General features: G+C 48.7%; 1 protein-coding gene across 1 annotated transcript; it reads left to right on the top strand.

The window, feature by feature from the left end:
* Nucleotides 1-4,026: 4,026 nt before the first annotated feature.
* On the top strand, nt 4,027-15,576 carry LOC135204335 (mitochondrial carrier homolog 2-like; the record flags this gene model as incomplete). Its single annotated transcript, XM_064234524.1, is given in 4 exon segments — nt 4,027-4,207; nt 12,690-12,876; nt 13,137-13,204; nt 14,420-15,576. Coding segments are annotated over 4 exon segments (474 nt in total). The 3' UTR covers nt 14,604-15,576.
* Between the last annotated feature and the right edge of the window lie 4,626 nt (nt 15,577-20,202).

Below are 20,202 nucleotides of genomic sequence, written 5' to 3' on the forward strand. Positions count from 1 at the left end.
CTCCTCTTCTGTTCCCCAAGAAGATTATTCAAGATGTCTCGAGTGCCCTTTCAGCTAAGGCTACTCAGGACATGTTAGCCCAGGTGGCCAGGAAACCTCGCTCTGTCTTCCAACCCAGGCCAAGAAAGAGTATCCTCTGAGGCAGGAGCCCTTTCGAGGAGGACCCGCTGTCAGAGGTTCTTCAACCAGAGGAACTAGACCTTTTAAGAGAGGTAAAACCTTCTCTAGGTCAGTCAGAGGGAAGAAATAGCGATCAAGGACTCCAGACATCAGTGGGTGCCAGACTACTGAAATTTGCCGACGTCTGGGCCCACAAAGGGGCAGACAATTGGTCCCTATCGATTGTCAGCAAAGGATACCTCATTCCCTTGCTCGTCAAGACCACCATTGACGACAACTCCGAGGGAGTTGGTGGCCAAGTACAAGGACCCCATCATGAATCAAGCCCTTTCTCTAGCAGTAGATCTCATGCTAGAGAAGGAGGCTATAGAACTAGTGGAAGATCCCGCTCTGCGGGCGGGCTTTTACAACAGACTATTCCTAGTTCCGAAGAACTCAGGAGGATGGAGACCGGTTTTGGGGATGTAAGCGCCCTGAACGTCTTTGTGGGAAAAGAGGAAGTTTGCCATGGAGACACAAATTCCTCAGTGTTAGCGGCTCTTCGTCCAGGGACTGGATGGTGTCTCTAGACCTTCAGGACGCTTACTTTCATGTGCCGATCCATCCTTCTTCACGGAAGTATCTACGATTCATGATGGGAGGAAACATCTTCCAATTCAAGGCCTTGTGCTTCGGCCTATCGACTGCACCCCAAGTTTTCACGGGTTGGGGAATGAAAAACGTGGCGCAGTGGCTACATTTGGGAGGGAGTGAGGGGTGTCGCTTTATCTCGACGACTGGCTAATCAGAGCAGAGTCTCAAGAAGATGTCTGGAGGACCTTCAAAAGACCCTTACATTGGCAAGTTCTCTGGGACTTCTGGTGAACTTCCAGAAGTCTCAATTAATCCCCAGTCAAGAACGGATCTATCTGGGGAGTTCGGATAGCTTCTCTGGCTTTTTTCGGGCTTTTCCGTCGCCAGAGAGGATAGCTCGTTGCTACGAGAAAATAACGACCTTCCTAGAGAAAGATGCATGCACAGCGAGGGATGTGGATGAGTCTGCTGGGGACACTCTCTCGTTGGAGCAATTCGTTTCTCTAGGAAGGTTGCATCTCAGGCCTCTACAGTTCTTCCTATACCAGAACTGGAGGCGTCTCTCCCTAGATCTGGAGTTCTCCTTCAAGATCTCAAGGGAAATCAAGAGAGACCTTCGGTGGTGGAACAACCCACTTCGGTTTTGTGGAAGGAATGTCGGAATGTCTCTTTTATATGCCGAACCCCAGCCATGTGTTGTTTTCCACGACGCATCGGAAGCAGGTTGGGGAGCGACGCTCGGGACAAGAGAAGTGTCAGGCACCTGGAAGGGGGATCAGGTGTCCTGGCACATCAACAAGAAAGAGTTGATGGGCAGTCTGGATGGCATTGAAAGCTTTCGAGCCCCATGTCCGAAATGCAGTAGTGCAGGTCAATTCGGACAACACAACCAGCCTTGGCGTACATCAAAAAACAGGGGGGGACGCACTCTTCTCCCTGTACGAAACAGCAAGGGATCTTCTGCTGTGGTCTCAAAACAAGGAAGATCAGTCTTCTCACAGATTCGTACAGGGAGAAAGGAACGTCAGGGCCGATCTCCTGAGCAGGAAGAATCAACTCCTGCCTTCCGATGGACCCTCCACTCAGAGGTATGCCAAGACCTGTGGAGAAGATGGGGCAGACCTCACATCGATCTCTTTGCAACAGCAAGGAACGCAAGAATCGAACTTTACTCTCCCCGATCTCAGACCCAGGAGCAGTATCAGTGGATGTTTCTCCTAGATTGGACAGGTCTAGACGTCTACGCCTTTCCCCCCTTCAAAGTACTGGGGACAAACCCTCAAGAAATTTGCTATCTCGGAGATGACAAGAATGACGCTAGTAGCTCCGTTCTGGCCCGCCCAAGATTGGTTCACAGAGGTACTGGAATGGTTGGTGGACTTTCCAAGAGCACTTCCACAAAGACAAGATTTGCTCAAACAACCCCCACATTCGACAGGTATCACAGAAAAAACCTCCCCGCTCTCAATCTGACTGGCTTTCGACTGTCAAAAGTCTTGTCAGAGCGAAGGGGTTTTCGACAAAAGCTGCTAAGGCTATCGGCCTCAGCTAGAAGACCTTCGACCCTTAAAGTCTACCAGTCGAAGTGGACGTCTTTCGCCGGTGGTGCAGGAAACCAGAAGTTTTCTCTTCCAGTACCTCTGTGACAGATGGCAGATAGAGATTTCTAGTTTTCCTCAGAGAAAAATGCGGTTTAGGCAGTATCTACTATCAAAGGATACCGAAGCATGCTGGCTGCTGTGTTCAGACATAGGATTTAGATCTTTCGAATAACAAAGATCTTCATGATCTATTAAGATCTTTTGAAACTTCCAAGAAAAACTTCGAACGAAGTTCCAAGTTGGAATCTGGACGTGGTTCTTCGTTTCTGAGGTCCTCTAGGTTTGAACCACCACATTTAGCCTCCTTCAAAGATCTTACGAGGAAAGCTCTCTTTCTCATGGCTTTAGCATCCGCTAAAAGGGTTAGTGAGATTCATGCCCTAGAAGGAAGGGTAGGTTTCAAAGGAGATTCCGTGGTTTTGTTCCTTCCTTCCTTCGTTTTTAGCAAAGAATGAGAACCCCTCAAATCCTTGGCCAAGGAACTTTGAGGTTCGTTTGGTTTATCTGCCTAGTAGGGGAAGAACCTGAAAGAACTCTTTGCCCCTGTTAGGAGTTTAAAATACTACCTTCAGAAGAAGAAAACCCTTAAGGGCATTGAGGACAGACTATGGTGCTCTGTAAAGGACCCCAGCAGACATTGTCGAAAAAAATGCGCTGTCTTTCTTCATTAGAAGTGTTGTGAAAGAAGCACATAGATCTTGTAATGAAGAACATTCAAGCTCCTAAAAGTCAAGGCTCATGAAGTGAGAGCAATTGCCACTTCCTTGGCCTTTAATAAGAATATGTCTCTTCAGAATCTGATGAAAACTACATTCTGGAGATGTAATTCAGTATTCGCCAACCACTACCATAAAAGACGTCAGTATTACGTATGACGAGTGCTTCGCGTTAGGCCCGTACGTATCGGCGGATTCGGTGCTGGGGCAGGGAGCTGGAACATATCCTTAGTAGTTTTTTCCCTTGTTTTTGTTAATTGAGTTCTTATGGTTGTATGAAAAATGATGCAGGTAGGCATCTTTTTTCGTTGCGTAATACTAATAACTTTGTTAGTTTGGTTAGGTGATCGGATTTGTTTGAAGCTCCCTGCGTTGGTAGTGGACAGTTCTGTCATAGAAGAGGGCGCAACCCCCATTGACATGATCCGACTTGGATTCTACTAAGTAAGCGGATATCAAATCCCGTTAGTAGACCCAAAGAGTCTTTTCAGCTGTAGGTCACGCCCTCGCTGTAGCTCTTATGGCTATGCAGACTAATAGACAGTATCTATGAAGTCTTCAGCCTAAACAGGGTAAGAACCAAGGTTATTTTTATCCTACACAGGTGTTGTTTACCTTTTCTTGTCATTTTCTGTCTTGTACCCTCCACCAAGGGTGTCAATCAGCTAAGTATATGTCTGACAGGAAAGTTTCATGTACAAAAAATGATATTGTTATTTTACAATAAAGTTTTTGTACATACTTACCTGGCAGACATATACGATTGATGGCCCGCCCAGCCTCCCTCAGGAGACAGGTATAAGAGAGAAAAAATCTGGCAAGAAAGGTATGTTGGTTCTTACACCCGCTTCCCAGCGGTGGGTAAGGTAGATCACCTGACCTACCTGTCGCGTTAGCCGCGAGTTTTGAATTCTGTCGTGACGTCAGAGACGTAAGCTAAGTATATGTCTGCCAGGTAAGTATGTACAAAACTTTATTGTAAAATAACAATATCATTTTTTCTAATGACTTGGCAGGAACTTGATGGAGAAGTCAACATTGAAGAGTTGACCATTTCTGAAAAGAACGCAGCGGTTCTTGCAGAACACCTCCAGAGAATCAGCTGGGCAGGGCAGCAGCTATTCTTGCATCACAACCTTTTCATGTGATCGCAGTGAGGTGTATGGCGGATTTGTGGGGTCAGGATGGCCAGTATACGTGAGTTTTCAAGGGATTATTGTTTATATTATACCTAGGTTTCTGCGTCCTCTCATAATCATAAGCGCATCGGTGGCGTGATCGGTATAGTCTTGGCCTACCACCTCAGTGGCCATGAGTTCGATTCTTGGGCATTCATCGAGGAGTAAGAGATGTGTATTTCTGGTGATGAGTGAACTCTCGACGTAGTTCGAGAAGTCATGTAAAGCCGTTGGTCCCGTTGCTGAATAATCACTGGTTCCATTCAACGTAAAAACACCATACAAAGAAACAAACAAACAATGTTCATGTACATTTGTTCCGACACGGCATACAAACCTTCGGTCCTTTTACAATAGGAAGGTACTAGCGGCAGATAGGTCAAATGGTCGTAAGCTTTCGAACAAGGGGTTCGGTAGTTAACTGCTTGTCCGACAGGCGCGCGCGCGCGCGCGATGGGAGGTAAACAAAGCACTTTTGCTTTCGGCTCACAGCGAGTGGACGTGTGTGTTCGACGCTCTCTGCCCGCTTCTCGTCGTTTGCTTCTTGAGTATTTGGTTGTGTTGTGTATGAAAGAGTTCATTGTAAGTACAATCATTCTCTCTTTTCAATATTAATTCAACTAAATTTGATAATGATGGAATCTCCTCGCCTCGCTACCCCTCGGAGACTATGCACGGGTACCGAAGGGCGTAAATGCGGGAAGTTCCGCTCTTTCCCGGGAGATAGACCCTCATATTTTGTTGTGCTCGGTGTCGGGGGCGACAATGCACCCGAGCCGAGCCTTGTGATGTTTGTAATGATTGGTCGGAGGCGCAGTGGACTTTGTATGAGGGCAGGAAGAAGCGAAGGCCTGCAAAGGAGTCGTCGGAAAGCTCTCCCGCGACTCCTTTGGTGACGGACACTTCGTCTTCTTTCCTGCCGCAGGCCCGCTCAACTTCCATGTCTCGCGCCTTCCCCTTCGGGGGGGGTGTCTAGGTCCTTCTCTTCTCCTGACTTGTCGAGTGTGGAGGAGGGCGCTAGATACCCTGACGTCCAGTTGTACTCTGGGTCCTCTATCCGTTCGTCTTTGCGCGAGCGGGTAGAGGATCCCCCTAATCACCCGACTTTTGCCTCCTCAGGTGGCGGTTGCCGCGAAGGATGACCTCGGACAGGTGTGGGCATCGTTGGGGTTGCAGGGCGTGCCGAGTGTCCAGGGGCGGTGCTCTACCATCTCGCTGGCGCCGTGGCGGTCACCCATGCAACGGTCACGACCACCACCACGACCCTTACAACACCCGGCTACGCTTCACCTCCTCACCTGGTGTACACCCAGCACGCGGTCTCTGTGACACCCACTACATCGGTGCAGGGGCCAGTCGCCGTAACTCGGGGGAGTGTGATGCCGCCACCTGGGTTTGCCGTGCTGCCGCGACCGGACTTCGTGTGCCCGAAGAGCTCGCCCCGCCCCTGGACCTCCCACCGGTACTAGGATGTCTGTGCCGCTGGTCCGCCCATCTGGACGCCTATACAGTCTGCCGTACCTGCCGTGACCACTGCTGCCGTTCCTGTACCTGCTCCTGCTGTCTCTTCTGCCGTTCCTGTGATGCCTGCACCTGCTGATGTTGTTCCTGTTCCTGGCGCCGCTGCTCCCGATGCTGATCTGTTCGGACAGGTGCGTCCGGGCCCTGTTGCTTCGGCAACAGCAAGCCCCGGCTCCGTCCTGGATGACAGATCTGACGTCGGGTCCTGAGAAGGTTGACGAAGAAGAAGAAGAAGAGGAGGAAGTGTCGTCGTCGTCTTCATCGTCTTCTTCGTCGTCGTCGTCGTCTGCCGCCTCTTCCCCTTCTTCTTCTAAGGCTCGACCCCGCCAAGAAGAAGAAGAAGGTCGCCTCCCCCCCCCCTAAGAAGTCTCCTTCGGGAACTTCTAAGGGCCCGTCTCGCTTGGTGAGACGTGGGGGTTCTTCCGCTGGTCACCCTGCTCCTTCGGGGGGCAGGACCCCGTCTCTTCTTCCGCCAAGGAAGAAGACTACGGGGACCAGAGGAGTGCCGGCTAACACCGGCACTTCCTCACCTGCTGTCAGTGGTTCGGCCACAGCAGCAGGGTCCGTCTCGGCCGCTCGTTCGCGAGAGGTACCGAGTGTACGGGTCGCCTACCAGCGACCATGCAGCCAGGAACCAGACCTCTGAGTCCGCTCAGCGTCAGGTTCACGGCACGGAGCGGAAGACTGGTGACAGCCGCTCACGCGACTCTCACCAGACCAGCTCTCGCTCTCGCGGCGAGCAGCTGGCTACCCGGGCGGACGTGACGGTCCATGACCGGCCACGGGCTTGAGGCTGGGAAGAGGTCCCCCCCGTTCGCCGGCACCAGCCACGGCTGGTACCAGCGAACCTGACGCACCGTGAGGATACGCACCGATCTCACCGTGACAGTGGAGCTCGCCGGTCGCCTGACCGTCACTCTCACAGAGAGCGATCGGGTACGGCGACCAGCACCAGCTCCTCTGACACACGAGACCTGGGGCAAAGCTGTTCTCCGCGTCCAAGCCGTTCTCCACAGCGAGACGGCTCGACTAGGTCTCTGCAGCTCGATCGCCACCGCGGGTTGGCGATCGCCTGCAGTCTTCCAAGCCCGCTGGTTCTGCCAGCGAGCGAGGAGGGAGCGTCAGGTCTTCCTCTCCCATACCTTCAACCTCCTCGGGTACACCGGGAGGGGCGAGGTATTGAGGAGTGATCGTGAGGGGTGCGCCCTTCAGGATCCCACCACGTCGTCGTACGTACCAGGCTCGGTTCTCGGACCAGCAGGTCGTACGCACAGGTGGTTGGAGGAGACGCAGAGGGGTCTGTCGCTGCTCCAATCTCCTTGAGGGAGGAGGGTCTCGGAGGTGCTCCTGTTTGAGGACTGGACGGTCCGACTCCGCAGGACGCAGTCACTCCTGAGATCCAGAGGAACTTTGCCGAGGTTATTGCGCTGATTCGTCAGCACAACGACTCGCGGAAGGATCGCCGCTCCCACCATCCGAGCCCACGTCCCGGCTCGAGTCGTTCTGGGGCCCGAAGAGGGAACCCAGACCGACGGTGGGTTTGCCGCGTTCTGAGCTTGCGGACTCAGTGCTGGACCAGGTTGAATCGCTTGTCTCCGGACAAGACGGTTCGCTCAGTCTGGCAGGTCGAGCAAGCTGCTTCCACCTCCTCTGCTGTCGACAGCGGCGTTTTTATCGTGCCATCTGACGACCCGATGCCGCCCAAAACAGGTGAACCCGGAGTTAGCCAGGCTAACTCCGGGTGTGTCTCTGCAGCAGCTCCTGTCCGAGAACCTGTGGTTCTCGCAGCAAGAGGCACTCGGCCTGGAATCTACCGCCATGGCAGCTTTCCAGGCCGTCTCCTGGCTAGATCTGTGGTCCCTCACAGTATCTAAGGTCGCAGCCAACTCCGGGGGAATGGGTTCTCCCGAAGATGACTCGGCCTTCAGGAGACTTTGCCAGTCTGGGGGAAGAGCCATCTCCTTCCTTGCCCACCAGACGGTGAACCTGTGGGCCAACCTGGTTCTCCGACGAAGGGACGCTGTCCTTACTCGGGTTTTTTCCAGGGCGGCTGGGCGTGAAGCGGCGTTGGGACTTCGCAACGGACCTTTACGGAGTTCCACGTCTCTTTCTTCCCAGGAGAGATGGTGGACGCTGCGGTGGACAGACGGCGCACTGACGACAGTGACCGGCTGGTTCACCAGGCGGTCTCGAAGGCTTCTGGGCAGCCTCGGACTGCGGCCAAGTCTAAGAGCTCGGCTAGCGCTTCCTCGGTGGCTAAGGACGGTAGCTGCGTCGAAGCCACGGGAATGACTGTCTTCTTCGACTTCTGGCAAGGGGAGCCGTAACCAGCCCTCCTCCCAGCCCTCCTCCTCCCGTGGAGGCTCTGGGAAGAAGTCGAAGAAAGGGGGGGAAACGCTAGGGACGGCGTTCACTCACCTGCTGCCGGAAGTGGGGGGGGTGCCTGGCCAGCCATTGGGCAACTTGGCAGCGCTACGGCGCCGAGACCTGGATTGTAGATGTCCTTCGGGAGGGATATCTATTACCCTTCGAATCTCGGCCACCCCTCCCACCTCCAACCCGTCCAACAGCAGTCGTACGTTCAGGGTCATCGAAGGACGTAGCACTGAGACAGGAGATCAAGACCATGCTGAGCAAGAGAGCTGTAGAAATCGTCACGGATCAGTCACCGGGCTTTTACAGTCGACTCTTCCTGGTGGAAAAGTCTACGGGAGGCTGGCGCCCGGTGATAGATCTCTCTCCCCTGAACCGGTTGTTCGCCAGACCCGGTTCACGATGGAGACGCACGCTCAGTGCTCGACTCCATCAGGGAGAACGATTTCATGCTTTCAGTGGACTTGAAGGATGCGTATTTCCAAATACCCATTCATCAGTCCTCCAGAAAGTACCTCCGCTTCATCCTCGACGGGACGGTGTACCAGTTCAGGGCACTTTGCTTCGGTCCTCTCAACCGCCCCACAGGTGGTTCACGCGAGTGTTCACTCTGGTGTCTGCTTGGGCCCATTCGCACGGGATACGTCTGATGACGGTATCCTCGACGATTGGTTAGTCGTGGCGAGCTCCCGCTCGCAGTTGCTACAGGACAGGGATCGACTGCTCGAGTTCTGTCGCGATCTGGGGATCGTTGTGAACTTCGAAAAGTCCGATCTCGAGCCCAAGCAGAGGATGAAGTACCTGGGTATGCTGATCGACACGGTAGCAGGGAGGGCGAGTTTTCCCCGCAGACTCGCGGATCAGCAGATTCAGGAGGCAGCCAACCAGTTCCTGTCTCGGCAGGAACAGGCAGCTCAGCGATGGCAAGTCGTGATCGGACACCTGTCGTCACTCGAGAAGTTAGTCCTCACGGGCGTCTTCACCTGCGGTCTCTTCAGTGGAGACTAAAGAGAGTTGGTCACAGGCCGACGGATCCCCCAAGCTTTCCAGTGTCACTGACACAGGAGGTGAGGCAGGACCTAGCCTGGTGGCTGGACGACAGGAACCTCTTAAGAGGAGTGCCCCTGCGCACTCCCCCCCCGGACATGCAGCTGTTCTCAGACGCATCGGACCGAGGGATGGGGCGCACACCTGGAGGAGTTGCTGACTTCAGGAGTGTGGGACGAGAACGACAAGCACCTTCACATCAATGTACTGGAAATCAAGGCAGCGTTCCTCGCTCTCCAAGAGTTTCAGGACCGCTTGATGGGACACTCAGTGGTGTTGATGTGCGACAACACCACGGTGGTGGCTTACGTCAACAAACAGGGGGGACTAGTGCTCTCCCGTTGTACCAGTTGACTCGGCAGGTGCACGAGTGGGCCGAGGCACACTCAATAGAGCTGTCGGCACGCTACATTCCAGGGAAGAGGAATGTAAGTAGCAGACACGATCAGCCGTCGGGATCAGGTGATAGGAACCGAATGGTCTCTACACCAGGACTGGCGGAAAGGCTCTTCGACCTGTGGGGGGGCGACCAGTCGTGGATCTGTTCGCCACCCGGCACAAAACAGGAAGCTCCAGGTGTTCTTCTCGGCCGTGCCGGACCCGGATGGGCAGCTGCAGAGGACGCTCTTCAACACCCGTGGGACAACCTCTTCGCCTATGCCTTTTCCCCGTTCAGCCTGATTCGCAAGGTGATCAGTCGAGCACTGGTCACCCCGAATCTCAGGATGATCCTGGTGGCTCCCAAATGGCCACAGGCCATTTGGTATCCGGACCTGCTGGCTCTTCTCGCAGGACCGAGAACCGAGAGAGATTCCCCCTTGGCACAACCTTCTCGCCCAGCCACAGTTCGAGCAGTACCACCGAGCAGTCCAGTCTCTACGTCTTCACGGCTGGCTGTTATCCACCATCTCTTGCGAACGAGAGGCTTTTCTCGTAGCGCAGCAACAGAGATGGCTGGAAACGTCCGTCAGTCCTCTGCAGCTGTGTACCAGGGGAAGTGGGCCGTCTTCTGTGGTTGGTGTCGTAGACGGGTCTATCTCCTCTCAGAGCCACTCTTCAGCAGGTAGCGGATTTCCTCGTTTTTCTTCGCCGAGAGAAGCTCCTCTCAGTCCCCACAGTCAAAGGATACAGAGCCGCCTTGGCACTCGTCCTGAAACTGAGGGGATTGGACATCTCGAACTCGTTCGAGATCTCCTTGCTTATGAGGAGCTTCGAAAGGTCTTGCCCACCCAGGGAACTCAGGCCCCCTGCGTGGGATGTGACTCTCGTCCTTAGGAGTCTGACTCGAACGCCGTTCGAGCCACTCCGAGAGTCGTCAGACAGGGATCTGACCCTCAAGACCCTCTTCTTGCTGGCCCTGGCATCGGCGAAGAGAGTAGGGGAACTTCATGGTCTTTCCTATGATGTACGACACTCCAGGGGATGGGGGATCTGTGACGCTCGATTTCGTCCCGAACTTCGTTGCGAAGACTCAGAAAACCGTCGATCCCTGACGACAGGTTCGAGTCATTCACGATTCCCTCCCTATTGGACTTCACCGATAATGATGCGGATGAGATGCTGCTTTGTCCTGTGAGGGCGCTACGGCGCTATCTGAAGAGAACTCGACACCTCAGGCCTGAGTGTCGACGCCTCTTCGTTAGCACCGGGGTCACCAAGAAAGAAGTATCCAAGAACACTTTCATTCTGGCTGCGTGAGGTCATCAGGGGGGCGTATGAGGCTGATGGTAGTGACGACATCCGTACGTTCCCGTTCCGAGAGCTCACGAAGTCAGAAGTATTGGCCCCTCGTTGGCGGTTTCGTAAGAACTTCTCCGTGGCGCAGGTCCCTGAAGGCAGGGGTCTGGTCTAACCAGACTACCTTTACGTCCTTCTACCTTCGGGATATTGCCCACGGTCCTTGGATACCTTTTCCTTGGGACCCGTGGTGGCTGCTCAACAAGTGTGTAGCTAACCCAGACCCTCGCAGGCTGAACAGCATCGAGTCCTGGTGTGACTGTGTGGATGGATGTGTGAGTGATGAGTGACTGGCTCTCTCTTCCCATCTTTTCCTCCTCCTCTACCTGTGGGCAGAGGGCCACGGTCGTCACTACGCTGGATGAGGACGAGATGCAGGTGAGCTATATGACAGAGCCCCATCCTATCCCTTTCACTAGGGATAGGAGCAGAATATCCACCACTTCCTTCTACAAGGGGGGGAAGTGGATGCCTACAAGAGTCAAACCCATGACTTTATATTTGCTCCTGTACAGGAACAAGTTCTTACATTGCTGGTACGAAGAGATACGCATGCCTCTCTCTTAGTACTCGGTCCAGAGGTCTGACCATTGATCCTGCGGTGCACACCCCGATCAATCGGACAGAGGCTTGGATCCCTCCCTCGCTCTTACGACCAGGGAGCTTCCAAGTTGGGCGAACACCAGTCTGTTCACAAAAGACTCAGATTCCTCCCACCAAGAAGTGAGTCTTCCTATTGTAAAAGGACCTAAGGTTTGTATGCCGTGTCGGAACAAATGACAATTTGTCTAAAATTGCATTTTTCCTAACTATACAAACCTGAGGTCCTTTTACACATAGCCCCACCTCATGCCACCCCTCACTCTGCAGTTTTTTGCTTGGGCCAAAAGCAAAAGTGATTGTTTACCTCCCAGTCGCGCAGGCGCGCGCCTGTCGGACAAGCAGTTAACTACCGAACCCTTGTTCGAAAGCTTACGACCTATCCAGCTGCCGCTAGTACCTTCCTATTGTAAAAGGACCTCAGGTTTGTATAGTTAGGAAAAATGCAATTTTAGACAAATTGTCATTTTGATGTCATAAATTTGCAATACCAAGATAATCTTGGCACAAATATGTGAGTTAGTGGATCTGGTGTGATTGACAGTGGGCCACAATATCTGGAGTATCATTGGAGTGCATAATTGATTGATTTGATTTGAGGTAGTTATGCAGTTTACGATTGATTTAAACTGCTAATTCACACTTATGTGCCTCTGTAAAACAAGAGAAGCATTGTAGTATTTACAGTTGCTACAATGTTGAGTTTCATAGACATATTTGAGTTTTTCCTATGAATTTTAATATTTGAAGTCATTGAAATGATAGTACAATATTTTTAAAAATTGCTTTTGGATTCCCCTTAAGGGACGCAACATGTCTATCCTTGGAATAGTTTGAAAATTTGTTGTCTCAGAAGATAAACTTTATTTGGTTGTGCAGTTGACCTTGCATAGTTAGTTAGAAGTAATTTGCATGGGTTGTAGTAAATTTAAAAACAGCTGGTGAAGGTTCATACATTTTGTTTTGTTAAAATTCAGATAAATTTGATAAACATTTTTTGAATTGGTAAACATAAAATAGCCGTTTTCCCTCTTAGAGGAGCCTCGCAGAATCATTTCACAGTAACTCTTCAGAAGGGAAAATGTGATGATAAATACAATATCAGAAAAAGATTTATATTGCTTTCCTAATTTGGGACTTTGATATTGCTCTTAGTGCACAGTGGTCATTACAAGATTGCAGTTGTAGCATGTTTCACCTCAACTGGTGTGTGTTTTCCACAGGGGAGTCTTCACTGCAGTTGGAATAATATATCGGGAGCAAGGGATCCTGGGCTTCTTCTGTGGTCTAATACCACGTTTACTTTGTGATCTGACGGCTCTTTGGCTTGGCAAAACACTAGCTCACGTAATCAACAATTACTTAGTAGAAGACAGAGATCTCAAGCAGTATGTCTCAGCATCAATGAATGTAAGTACATTATCATGCCACTTACAGATTTTTTGGTCTGGTTATCGTCATCATTCACTATGTTGTCAGTGGTATTGCAGTTAGAGACTACGTAATTATATTAATTTGACAAACATCTCAGAAATTTCTCTATTCATGAAATATTTTCCTACTCTTATGTCATTGAAATGTATATTATATAAAAGTTAATTTATGGTAATGTCTTATGCATTAGAAACCTGTACTTCATGTCTTTAACATGTATTTTTCTCCGTGTGCAGTTCCTTGCTGCAGCACTGGTGTATCCACTGCAAGTAGTGTCGAACTGCATGGCCATTTCGGGAAGTGGGTAAGTTGATGGATCATTTACTTGTTGACATGTGGGTATTCTAATTATTGTCATTACTTTTCATTCAGCGTATTCTGGAGTGGGGTTATGTAGATTATTCATTTACATGTCCATGTCGTAGACAAGAATGGCCTGTTCGGAGAACATGTAAGAATTACTTGCTTATGTCTCTCTTTGGTGTGATGAACATCCATTTTCCAACACAAGGTTTTGTTTTTAATTTATTACTTCAGGTTCTTCACTCCACATAGTTTGCCAGACTACCTATTGTGCAGCTGCTGGACATCACCTTTTTACTACTACTTCCTTTGCAATTTCATCTTCCCACAGCACTCTGGCTATCACTGTAGATTACATTACTGCTTACTAACAGGATATTTTTATTTATTTTATTTTTTTTTTTATTTTTTTTTAATTTTTTATAGTACCTGGCTTCACAACCCAATATATTCCCTGAAATATTTTACCTCTTCAAAGAATTGCTTTTGTTCAGAACATTGTGCTTCACTTTCTGCTCCTCCTTATCTTTTGTTACTGTATTGAGTCCTGCCATTACAAATGTTTCAGCATCCATGTGGCTGTTTTCCTCTTTTTAATTCACTTCCTTTCTTGTTACCAAAAGCTTTGTTTTGCGTGTCAATGATGACTTCAAATTTGCTGTTTTCCTATCTTTTTAATTCACTTCCTTCTTGTCCACCACAAGCTTGTTTTGTGTGTCAATGATGACTTCAAATTTTTCTTCTCTTCTGTTTTTTCAATGTTATACTACTTAAAACCTCTTCCTCTGGTTTTGTTATCATCACTACGACATTGGATCTATTGGCCCCGGGACCTTCATATTTGCGAACCTTAGTAATTTTCTCCATTGCTCTTGATAGACAAACAAAAGGATTCGGGGGTACTTGAGGGACATCAACTTCCAGCTCAATTTTCTTTGGAACTTCCCATTTTTAGATGTAATGCTTTAGGGTAGAAACATCATTAGCTGTAACCCCCCTCTGTGCATGTAGTGAGTACTGTAAAAATTTATAATGTGCAGATGCTGTTAAACAGTGCAGTTAGTATGTACGTAGATCAACCACTTATAACTTAACAATACATATTACGTTTCATATGGAATATGTAGGCCATCTTCTGAGTTTGGAAATTGGCAGTTTGGTTGACCTACACAGTAGTTGTTGTCAAGTCATTTTTATTTTCATATCTTATCTGCAGATTGGTAGCTGGCTCACCTCCCCATATGCCAGTGTTTGATGGCTGGATTGACTGCTATAAACATCTACGACAGATTCGAGGACTGAAGCGTGGGTCTTCTTTGCTGTGGCGCACTTATACTGGCCCATTGCTCTTAGATGGAGTCACAAGTATACCTTCTGTAGATATGTTTACCAAAAGTTAGTTCTTCATCAGGCTTTAATAAATATTGAAGGTAGGGCACTTGATTGTATTTGTATTAATTTGTCAGTTCTGTTCAAAAGAACAGAGATAGTCACTAAGTTAGTGTATAGGAGATATCCTGATTGGAAGCAGTTATTTATTTAACTTACAATATTTATTTTTCATAAATGGAACATTGTGACTTAGGAAGTTATGTGTCATGGTGTCAACTTTTATAAAGTAGTCAGATTTAATTTAAATAAGCAGTGACAGTGCATCTTTTAACATCCTATGGACTAAGTACTGTACTTAGATTTTTACCGTTCAGTAGTTTTATTAGCATTATTTCTTTTTCTACCAATTTAACAGGATTTATGTACACAATTTGTGATCGCAATGAGTAGAGGTGTAGTGTAAGGTTTTGTACACCGTCGCAGTTTTTCATTGGCAATACTTTTTGTCCAAGTACTATTGTAAAAATTTATTTCTCAGAATTGCTTTTTAATACTTGCCCTACCCTTTTATAATAATAGTACATATTTGTATTGGTTAATAAGATTACACTTCAAGGACCACATTCAACCCATACCTATTATCAGATGTAAACTTATATGTTCAAGTTACTTAGGAATAGAAATAGGCGTACCACAGGTTAATTTTGTTGTGTATATTGACTGAAGTATAAACAATATTTCGCATCTATTAAAGGCTGAGTGAAATCGTTTTATATTCATTAAACAAGATGTTTCTTGAAGTTTTAGGAATGTTGAGTTTTTGTTCATTCTATTTTTGAATGGTAATACTGATGTTGCATTGTTCCTGCATATAGTTCAGATATTTAAACATTGTTGAAGAAAGTGTTCAAGAGTGTTCTGTATAAAATGTATATGTTAGACTCTAGCTTAAGACCAACAGCTTTTGCACCCTAACTGAATTTAAGGGTTTGTACAGTTCATTGTATACTTGTAGGGTATTAATAAAAAGTTTTTGTTTTATTCAGTTATTGATTACCTGTGCAGTTCATAGGAACTTTCAGTAATGGGCTCAGTGTTTGCCTTGTGTTTAAATACCAAGTAGCTGTACAGTCGTCCCCCAAGGATTCGCAGATTATAAGCACCACAATCCTCCGCGAATATTTGACACCCCCTCTGAAAATGCTTGCAATTGCCTCTCTTGATGGTTCAACCACCAAAAAGCCCATCTAAAAACACTTTAAAGTACCATAAAAAATGTATTTAGTCACAAAAATACAAAAATATCAATTTTTGAAAGTAAATGTATTTTTAACCTAATACAAACCTGAGGGGTCCGTTTACATAAGGACTTATGGCCATAACTACTGTATGGCAGGCGGGTAGGCTAGCCTGCCCGGATGTAAACACTCCACTTTGCCTTACACCCCAGGTTCAAATTGAGGGGTGGCATGAGGTGGGCATACTATATGTAAAGGACCTCAGGTTTGTATAGTTATGAAAAATACACTTTACTTTCAAAAATTGTGATTTGTTCCTACACGGTATACAAACCCTCGGTCCTTTACATAAGTTAGACTCGTTGATTGGTGGGAGGAATATGAGTGAGACACCTAGGCTGCTACTCCTGGTTGTAAGAGTGAGGAGTGCCCTGCCTCTGACAACTTGATTGGAGCTGCATGATCAAGAGTCAGACTTCTGGGCCTTTTTGAAATGAGTGAGGAATCGTAACTATCCGAAAATGGGCTGTGAAGAATATTTAGAGTTGGAGGCATTAATGCAAAGTTCTGGGAAGGATTTGCATTATTGCCAGTCTCCTTCCTCCCCTTGCTAGAGGAAAGAGCGGGATTGCTTTTATGATTCTGGTAAGAAATATAAAAAGGATGCTCTGTGTAAGCTTACTGCATCAATCGCCCGACCAGCCAGTGTAAGTTCCATTCTTATCCTCAACCCGAAGGATGAGGTGGGGAAGGTGGAGAGGCCAGTCACTCTCGCATCCTTCTTACCCTAGAACTGCACACCATAGGTGAGATGACAACTTGTCCTTTTGAAGAAGCCGGGTAAGCAAAACAAACACAACCTGCAAGCATCCACACACTGGTCCAAGGAAATGAAGTTTGTTTCCAAGGACCTGTGGGCAGGCCCGAAGGGAAAGATAAATATGGTCGCAATGAGATCTTATCTATCTTCCTGTCTGACATATTCTTCGGAGTGATGACAAGTACACATCCACTGGACTATCTAACTGCAGAGAAGTCTCTCACGGTCTCGTAATATTCGGAGAAAGACGTGTCATTGGACACTTCTGCAGTGGCAATCCGCAGTGGATAAAGTCACCGACACACCAATAGGACAAAGTAATAACTGATCTGGATAAACCAATAAAAGTCCACAGTGTAGCTCTTGACGATCTCGGACTCTTCAAGCTGCCAACTGACTGCGCTCAGTGTGAGCCGTCATGCATCCGAGACGTAGTCATATGACACTGGCCTTTAAAGGGTTATGCCGAGAAATTGTCTATCTTGTTCGCTGCCGATGTTGGGAGACAAGATGATGATTCTCTCAAGGCATGCGCCCATCAGACGATAGTCAATTGCCTTCTAGAGACCTAGGTCCCTGGTGGCAAGACAGAAGTTCTCACAGTAGTTGAATCTCAACTAAGGAGAACCAATACTATATGGTAGTGAAAGACTAAGGTGAATGCGGACCTACGTGTTCGCAGTTGAAACGAGAGAAGTCAACTCTCAAGACTCAGAATGTAGAAAAAGTCCCGTAGATGACACCAACCAGTGAAGACAGCTTTAATTTCTGTTGTTTTACAGAGGACTGAAAATCTAAACCGCTATTTCATTACTATTCGGTGAAAAGTCAGAGTTTGCAATGAAAGCAGAGCATCTTTCAGTAATGAAAACGGATTATACTGCCTGAAGAACTGCTCCTCATGGGCTGGATGAGGGGGAGGACATTTCTATTTACTGGCTGAGGCAGGCAGCACCGTACACGCTAGCTCTAACTTGTCATCTTGAGTTGCCAGGTATCCATTCCATTCCATGAAGGAATGTGTTCGGCTAGAAACCATCGAGCCAAGAAAAAATACGCTCGAAGCATTTGCATTTTAACAGAAATGGGAGGGAAGAAAACCCTCCTATTCAGTGAATGCAAACGCTGTGGTGGTGTTGTAAACAATACCACTAGTATCTCAAAATTGAAACCGGTAACTCTTGGGAGGCCTGCAAGCCAGTTCTGAGTTGTAGGTTAATTAAGAGAAGATACTATTCGTCTCGGTCACATACCCGTAGTGTTAACTAGTTATGTGCCTACTACTCGGACAATTCAACTGATAACAGAAGCATGCTGCGAGAGAAATAAAAGTAGGTTCCTGTACATCTACCTCCAGCCTAAATTCCCTTCCATTTGAGGAACAAGAATGAGGACTGGAAGCAGACCTCCTTCATTCTCTAATGAACTCTAATGAAGAGAGCGAAGGTGAAGTTTTCCCGAAGGAAGACTTCTGCGGTGATAACAGGATATCGAAGACTTGGTTTTGGTTTGTATGGTGTTTTTACATTGCGTGGAACCGGTGGTTATTCAGCAACAGGACCAACGGCTTTACATGACTTCTGAACCATGTTGTGAGTGAACTTCTATCACCAGAAATACATCTCTCAGAAACCTCAATGGAATGCCCGAGAATCGAACTTGCGACCACCGAGGTGGAAGGTCAAGACCATACCGATCACGCCACTTAGGCGCTTGATATCGAAGACGACCAGTTCAAGCTGAACTGGATGTTCCTAAAACCGTAGCACTGGAGAGGCATACAAACACTCGGTGCTATCCATCCTGAACAGATGGACGTATATTCGGTAAGATCCTAGGATTGAACCAAAAACAGTCTTTCGGGTTTGAATTCCGAGGAGTAAACTCCACCAAATTCCTCTTATTTTCTAGTTTCATTCTGGTATAACCAAGAAGTAAAGAGAGAAGAAAAAAAAAACGATGATTGACTGTTATTGCCCATTCTTCTCTATCCTGGGGGTGAGTGTGTACTGAGGCGACGGACCGTCAGGTCCATCCAGGTCAAGCCCCTCCCGAGATATTCTTCCTTCAAACGCTAGAAATTCCAGGAATTAATGGCTTATTGAGACTCCTGAGTTGGTAATAACAATTACCGGAAATGTCTGCCGACAGGATGTTTGGAAATTACAGGAAAACCAAAACACTCCTGAGACGCCAGGAATTCTAGCATTTGGCCAGATTCCTGATTACCATGTAACAATTATCAGGAATTCTCGTCTAGCACACACTGGACCGTGGTCTCGCCCAAGTGTTTGCAGATCGTAGAAGACAAAAAAACGCTCAAGAGGGCTAGAAATTCCGAAGAATCTTAAGCGCTCGGCGAAACCCCACGATTTTGTTAGACGATCATCGGGTGGTGGTCCTCCCTGATTCCTGTAGAAATCGAGGAGGAATGGCAAGATCCTTCCTCAACGACATGGGCTTACGTCCGGTAGGACCCGAAGGTCCCTCCAGGAATGCAGTCCCTGACGATGAAACCTACGGAGAGTGCTCTGCAGGATCCCTCCCATTCACGTCGCAGCCATAGGAAGAGAGGGAATGGGGGAGGAAGACTCGGACACACTCGCTTGCCTTGCCAGTGGAACTAGCAGCCGGAGAAGCAAGTAACGGGCAGCCATCAACCTGTGGTCATAGCTGCTCTGAGTCTAGGAAGAAGTTTTCCCCCAGGGTGGTTACGAAACTCGTACTGTAGGCAAGACGTCTGCCGCCAGCGTGACCGTCGTCTGGGTGGGGGTGAGCGTGCGCCGGACAGGAGAGAGCCGATACCGTCCTCCGACGCATCCCAGTCCTCGTCAAGGACAGTCATGTGAACAGTGGTGATGGTCACTCAGCGAGTCTAGGAAAGCATCGTCCTTGCCAGCCCCCACAATCTCCTCCAACCACTTGAGCGTAAGATCTGTTCGGTCCCAAGGCTCTCGTGGCCAGACTGTAAGGAAGCGCATTCATCACGGCCCTCCTGTTCGCCTTGTTCCTCCCGGTGCAGGTCCGAGGAGGTTGAAGGGACAGGTGAGGGAGACCTGACGCTCCTACCCTGCCTACCAGCAGAACCAGTAGGCTGGGAGAACTCCAGGCGATCACCAACCCACGGTGGTGATCAAGCTGCAGGTCTGGACCAGCGGTCTCCTTGCGGAGAAGCGCTGGAACAAGGACGGTAGCGTCAGTCTCGTGCGACAGGGGAACTGCTACAAGCGCTCCTACCCTGCCTACCAGCAGAACCAGTAGGCTGGGAGGACTGCAGACGATCGCCAACCCTTGCGGAGAAGTGCTGCACCGAGGACGGTAGCGTCGGTCTCATGTGTGAGGGGAGCTGCTACTCGCCACGGTCCCAGAAGCAGCTGAAAATGTTCCTTGAGACCTGGAAGGACCTATTCCCAGCCTCACTACATGAACAGTGGTGGGAACGTCACGTCAACCCTGGGTACCGGACAATCACTGCGTGAGTGATCGCCGGCCTGGTGAGTCACCTGAGCGACTCTTACCATCCTTCCGTTCTGTGCCTGGGTCCTGATATGGAGGAGTTATGAAGTTCCATTTGACAACTAAGGCGGTGAAATTCGTTTCAGGTTGTGT

The sequence above is a fragment of the Macrobrachium nipponense genome, chromosome 44 (genome assembly GCF_015104395.2).
Source record: "Macrobrachium nipponense isolate FS-2020 chromosome 44, ASM1510439v2, whole genome shotgun sequence".
Taxonomy (NCBI): Eukaryota; Metazoa; Arthropoda; class Malacostraca; order Decapoda; family Palaemonidae; genus Macrobrachium; species Macrobrachium nipponense.